The sequence below is a fragment of the Oncorhynchus tshawytscha genome, linkage group LG24 (assembly GCF_018296145.1).
Source record: "Oncorhynchus tshawytscha isolate Ot180627B linkage group LG24, Otsh_v2.0, whole genome shotgun sequence".
In the NCBI taxonomy this organism is placed as follows: domain Eukaryota; kingdom Metazoa; phylum Chordata; class Actinopteri; order Salmoniformes; family Salmonidae; genus Oncorhynchus; species Oncorhynchus tshawytscha.
Genome location: NC_056452.1, coordinates 33,089,524 through 33,096,929, shown reverse-complemented (window position 1 = coordinate 33,096,929; position 7,406 = coordinate 33,089,524). Strand labels below are relative to the sequence as shown.

The following is a 7,406-nucleotide window of genomic DNA, read 5'->3' as shown; positions in this document are numbered from 1 at the left end:
CTTGGTCAAATACTGTTTTAATGATCTTGGTCATATACTTTTTGTTTTAATTATCTTGTTCATATCAAATCAAATCAAATGTATTTATAAAGCCCTTCGTACATCAGCTGATATCTCAAAGTGCTGTACAGAAACCCAGCCTAAAACCCCAAACAGCAAGCAATGCAGGTGTAGAAGCACGGTGGCTAGGAAAAACTCCCTAGAAAGGCCAAAACCTAGGAAGAAACCTAGAGAGGAACCAGGCTATGTGGGGTGGCCAGTCCTCTTCTGGCTGTGCCGGGTGGAGATTATAACAGAACATGGCCAAGATGTTCAAATGTTCATAAATGACCAGCATGGTCAAATAATAATAATCACAGGCAGAACAGTTGAAACTGGAGCAGCAGCACGGCCAGGTGGACTGGGGACAGCAAGGAGTCATCATGTCAGGTAGTCCTGAGGCATGGTCCTAGGGCTCAGGTCCTCCAAGAGAGAGAGAAAGAAAGAGAGAATTAGAGAGAATTAGAGAGAGCATACTTAAATTCACACAGGACACCGGATAAGACAGGAGAAGTACTCCAGATATAACAAACGGACCCTAGCCCCCCGACACATAAACTACTGCAGCATAAATACTGGAGGCTGAGACAGGAGGGGTCAGGAGACACTGTGGCCCCATCCGATGACACCCCCGGACAGGGCCATATACTGTTTTAATTATCTTGGTCATATACTGTTTTCATTATCTTGGTCATATTTATTTATTTTAATTTTTTTAACCTTTATTTAACCAGGCAAGTCAGTTAAGAACAAATTCTTATTTTCAATGATGGCCTAGGAACAGTGGGTTAACTGCCTGTTCAGGGGCAGAACGACAGATTTGTACCTTGTCAGCTCGGGGGGTTGAACTTGCAACCTTCCGGTTACCAGTCCAACGCTCTAACCACTAGGCTTCATTATCTTGGTCATATACTGTTTTCATTATCTTGGTCATATACTGTTTTCATTATCTTGGTCATACTGTTTTAATTGTCTTTGTCATATACTGTTTTAATTATCTTGGTCATATACTGTTGTATTTATCTTGGTCACACTGTTTTAATTATCATGGTCATATACTGTTTTAATTGTCTTGGTCATATTGTATTAAATTTCATGGTCATACTAATCTATCTTGGTCATATACTGTTTTAATTATCTTGGTCATATACTGTTTTAATTATCTTAGTCATATACTGTTTTAATTATCTTGGTCATATTGTATTAAATTTCATGGTCATACTAATCTATCTTGGTCATATACTGTTTTAATTATCTTGGTCATATTGTATTAAATTTCATGGTCATACTAATCTATCTTGGTCATATACTGTTTTAATTATCTTGGTCATATACTGTTTTAATTAGCTTAGTCATATACTGTTTTAATTATCTTGATCATATTGTATAAAATTTCATGGTCATACTAATCTATCTTGGTCATATACTGTTTTAATTATATTGGTCATATTGTATTACATTTCATGGTCATACTAATCTATCTTGGTCATATACTGTTTTAATTATCTTGGTCATATACTGTTTTAATCATCTTGGTCATACTGTTTTAATCATCTTGGTCATACTGTTTTAATTATATTGGTCATATTGTATTAAATTTCATGGTCATACTAATCTATCTTGGTCATATACTGTTTTAATTATCTTGGTCATATTGTATTAAATTTCATGGTCATACTAATATATCTTGGTCATATACTGTTTTAATCATCTTGGTCATACTGTTTTAATCATCTTGGTCATACTGTTTTAATTATATTGGTCATATTGTATTAAATTTCATGGTCATACTAATCTATCTTGGTCATATACTGTTTTAATTATATTGGTCATATACTGTTTTAATTATCTTGGTCATATACTGTTTTATTTGTCTTGGTCATATACTGTTTTAATTATCTTGGTCATATACTGTTAATTATCTTGGTCATACTGTTTTAATTATCTTGGTCATATACTGTTTTATTTGTCTTGGTCATATACTGTTTTAATTATCTTGGTCATATACTGTTTTATTTGTCTTGGTCATATACTGTTTTATTTGTCTTGGTCATATACTGTTGTATTTATCTTGGTCATACTGTTTTAATTATCTTGGTCATATACTGTTTTAATTATCTTGGTCATATACTGTTTTAATTGTCTTGGTCATATTGTATTAAATGTCATGGTCATAGTAATGTATCTTGGTCATATACTGTTTTAATTGTCTTGGTCATATACTGTTTTAATTATCCTGGTCATACTGTTTTAATTGTCTTAGTCATATACTGTTTTAATTATCTTGGTCATATTGTATTACATTTCGCGGTCATACTAATCTATCTTGGTCATACTGTTTTATTTGTCTTGGTCATATACTGTTGTATTTGTCTTGGTCATATACTGTTGTATTTATCTTGGTCATACTGTTTTAATTATCTTGGTCATATAATGTTTTAATTATCTTGGTCATATACTGTTTTAATTATCTTGGTCATATTGTATTAAATGTCATGGTCATAGTAATCTATCTTGGTCATATACTGTTTTAATTATATTGGTCATATTGTATTACATTTCATGGTCATACTAATCTATCTTGGTCATATACTGTTTTAATTATCTTGGTTACATACTGTTTTAATTATCTTGGTCATATACTGTTTTAATTATCTTGGTCATATTGTATTACATTTCATGGTCGTACTAATCTATCTTGGTCATATACTGTTTTAATTGTCTTGGTCATATACTGTTTTAATTATCTTGGTCATGTACTGTTGTATTTATCTCGGTCATACTGTTTTAATTATCTTGGTCATATACTGTTTTAATTATCTTGGTCAAATACTGTTTTAATGATCTTGGTCATATTGTATTAAATTTCGGTGCTTTTTTAATTATCATGGTCATACTGTTTTAATGATCCTGGTTATAGATGGTCTTTTTTAAAGTTATATATATATATATATATATTCCCTGTCCACTTCACATTCCTATCTCCCTGTGGTACCACTGTCAGCAGTAGAACTATATAACCCACATTTCTATGGTACCACTGTCAGCAGTAGAACTATATAACCCACATCTCTATGGTACCACTGTCAGCAGTAGAACTATATAACCCACATCTCTATGGTACCACTGTCAGCAGTAGAACTATATAACCCACATCTCTATGGTACCACTGTCAGCAGTAGAACTATATAACCCACATCTCTATGGTACCACTGTCAGCAGTAGAACTATATAACCCACATCTCTATGGTACCACTGTCAGCAGTAGAACTATATAACTGTTTTAATTATCTTGATCATATTGTATAAAATTTCATGGTCATACTAATATATCTTGGTCATATACTGTTTTATTTATCTTGGTCATATACTGTTTTAATTAGCTTAGTCATATACTGTTTTAATTATCTTGATCATATTGTATAAAATTTCATGGTCATACTAATCTATCTTGGTCATATACTGTTTTAATTATATTGGTCATATTGTATTAAATTTCATGGTCATACTAATCTATCTTGGTCATATACTGTTTTAATTATATTGGTCATATACTGTTTTAATTATCTTGGTCATATACTGTTTTATTTGTCTTGGTCATATACTGTTTTAATTATCTTGGTCATATACTGTTAATTATCTTGGTCATACTGTTTTAATTATCTTGGTCATATACTGTTTTATTTGTCTTGGTCATATACTGTTTTAATTATCTTGGTCATATACTGTTTTATTTGTCTTGGTCATATACTGTTTTATTTGTCTTGGTCATATACTGTTGTATTTATCTTGGTCATACTGTTTTAATTATCTTGGTCATATACTGTTTTAATTATCTTGGTCATATACTGTTTTAATTGTCTTGGTCATATTTATTTATTTTAATTTTTTTAACCTTTATTTAACCAGGCAAGTTAAACAAATTGGTCATATTGTATTAAATGTCATGGTCATAGTAATCTATCTTGGTCATATACTGTTTTAATTGTCTTGGTCATATACTGTTTTAATTATCCTGGTCATACTGTTTTAATTGTCTTAGTCATATACTGTTTTAATTATCTTGGTCATATTGTATTACATTTCGCGGTCATACTAATCTATCTTGGTCATACTGTTTTATTTGTCTTGGTCATATACTGTTGTATTTATCTTGGTCATACTGTTTTAATTCTCTTGGTCATATACTGTTTTAATTATCTTGGTCATATACTGTTTTAATTATCTTGGTCATATTGTATTAAATGTCATGGTCATAGTAATCTATCTTGGTCATATACTGTTTTAATTATATTGGTCATATTGTATTACATTTCATGGTCATACTAATCTATCTTGGTCATATACTGTTTTAATTATCTTGGTTACATACTGTTTTAAAATATCTTGGTCATATACTGTTTTAATTATCTTGGTCATATTGTATTACATTTCATGGTCATACTAATCTATCTTGGTCATATACTGTTTTAATTGTCTTGGTCATATACTGTTTTAATTATCTTGGTCATGTACTGTTGTATTTATCTCGGTCATACTGTTTTAATTATCTTGGTCATATACTGTTTTAATTATCTTGGTCAAATACTGTTTTAATGATCTTGGTCATATTGTATTAAATTTCATGGTGGTGCTTTTTAATTATCATGGTCATACTGTTTTAATGATCCTGGTTATAGATGGTCTTTTTTAAAGTTATATATATATATATATATTCCCTGTCCACTTCACATTCCTATCTCCCTGTGGTACCACTGTCAGTTTTAGAACTATATAACCCACATCTCTATGGTACCACTGTCAGCAGTAGAACTATATAACCCACATCTCTATGGTACCACTGTCAGCAGTAGAACTATATAACCCACATCTCTATGGTACCACTGTCAGCTAGAACTATATAACCCATCTTGGTACCACTGTCAGCAGTAGAACTATATAACCCACATCTCTATGGTACCACTGTCAGCAGTTATATAACCCATCTTATGGTACCACTGTCATATATAACTGTTTTAATTATCTTGATCATATTGTATAAAATTTCATGGTCATACTAATATATCTTGGTCATATACTGTTTTATTTATCTTGGTCATATACTGTTTTAATTAGCTTAGTCATATACTGTTTTAATTATCTTGATCATATTGTATAAAATTTCATGGTCATACTAATCTATCTTGGTCATATACTGTTTTAATTATATTGGTCATATTGTATTAAATTTCTTGGTCATACTAATCTATCTTGGTCATATACTGTTTTAATTATATTGGTCATATACTGTTTTAATTATCTTGGTCATATACTGTTTTATTTGTCTTGGTCATATACTGTTTTAATTATCTTGGTCATATACTGTTTTAATTATCTTTGTCATACTGTTTTAATTATGTTGGTCATATACTGTTTTATTTGTCTTGGTCATATACTGTTTTAATTATCTTGGTCATATACTGTTTTATTTGTCTTGGTCATATACTGTTTTATTTGTCTTGGTCATATACTGTTGTATTTATCTTGGTCATACTGTTTTAATTATCTTGGTCATATACTGTTTTAATTATCTTGGTCATATAATGTATCTTGGTCATATACTGTTTTAATTGTCTTGGTCATATACTGTTTTAATTATCCTGGTCATACTGTTTTAATTGTCTTAGTCATATACTGTTTTAATTATCTTGGTCATATTGTATTACATTTCGCGGTCATACTAATCTATCTTGGTCATACTGTTTTATTTGTCTTGGTCATATACTGTTGTATTTATCTTGGTCATACTGTTTTAATTCTCTTGGTCATATACTGTTTTAATTATCTTGGTCATATACTGTTTTAATTATCTTGGTCATATTGTATTAAATGTCATGGTCATAGTAATCTATCTTGGTCATATACTGTTTTAATTATATTGGTCATATTGTATTACATTTCATGGTCATACTAATCTATCTTGGTCATATACTGTTTTAATTATCTTGGTTACATACTGTTTTAATTATCTTGGTCATATACTGTTTTAATTATCTTGGTCATATACTGTTTTAATTATCTTGGTCATATTGTATTACATTTCATGGTCGTACTAATCTATCTTGGTCATATACTGTTTTAATTGTCTTGGTCATATACTGTTTTAATTATCTTGGTCATGTACTGTTGTATTTATCTCGGCCATACTGTTTTAATTATTTTGGTCATATACTGTTTTAATTATCTTGGTCAAATACTGTTTTAATGATCTTGGTCATATTGTATTAAATTTCATGGTGATGCTTTTTTAATTATCATGGTCATACTGTTTTAATGATCCTGGTTATAGATGGTCTTTTTTAAAGTTATATATATATATTCCCTGTCCACTTCACATTCCTATCTCCCTGTGGTACCACTGTCAGCAGTAGAACTATATAACCCACATCTCTATGGTACCACTGTCAGCAGTAGAACTATATAACCCACATCTCTATGGTACCACTGTCAGCAGTAGAACTATATAACCCACATCTCTATGGTACCACTGTCAGCAGTAGAACTATATAACCCACATCTCTATGGTACCACTGTCAGCAGTAGAACTATATAACCCACATCTCTATGGTACCACTGTCAGCAGTAGAACTATATAACCCACATCTTTATGGTACCACTGTCAGCAGTAGAACTATATAACCCACATCTCTATGGTACCATAGAGAGAAGTAGAGAAGGGCTAGTAGGGAGACTAAATGTTACTGTGTGAAGGGGGGTGGATACAAGCTAGATAGTATTACCCAAGGAAGATCCTGAATATCTGCTGTTGTCCTCAGTTAGCGTCAGTTTCCTGGTCTGCGTCAGTAAGTGAGTACCCGCTGGGCACAAACATTGGATCAACGTGGAGAACTGATTGGATTTGCCAAAAGTCATCAACGTAAAGGAATGTTTGGTATCTTTATTTCCACCCAACTTTTCCACCGACGGGCTGGTTATATTTCTGTTGATTTCACTTTAAATTCTTGTTAGTGAACTGACCACTGTGTCCAGCGGGTCGTCTTCTCTGTCTGAACCAGAACAGTGGCGGGAACTTGTTTCTGCGTGAGGCTTTTACAACTCCTGGACAGGACGCTAAGTCTTCCACAGGGCTCACAGTGGGAAGGATCAGTATTAACACGGCGTGTTAACTAATGTCTGTTTTCTTTCTTCCCACCAGGTAAAAACTACTGTGCTGTGAACAACGGAGGATGCACACATCTATGTTTGGCCACACCCAGAGGTCGCTCCTGTCTGTGTCCCAACAATGCACTGGGCGTCAGCTGTGTGGAGAGCGAGGGGGGCAGGTTTTGAGGTGGAGAGAGAGGGGGGCAGGTATTGAAGTGGAGAGG

General features: G+C 32.3%; 1 protein-coding gene across 1 annotated transcript in view; it reads left to right on the top strand.

Moving 5' to 3' along the window:
• Positions 1-7,406, top strand: part of nid1a (nidogen 1a) — a 79,917-nt gene extending 72,511 nt beyond the window's left edge. The window contains exon 23 of the mRNA XM_042305730.1: positions 7,235-7,406. Coding sequence (XP_042161664.1) covers positions 7,235-7,368 — 134 coding nt within the window. The 3' untranslated portion in view covers positions 7,369-7,406. The remainder of the gene's footprint in view (positions 1-7,234) is intronic.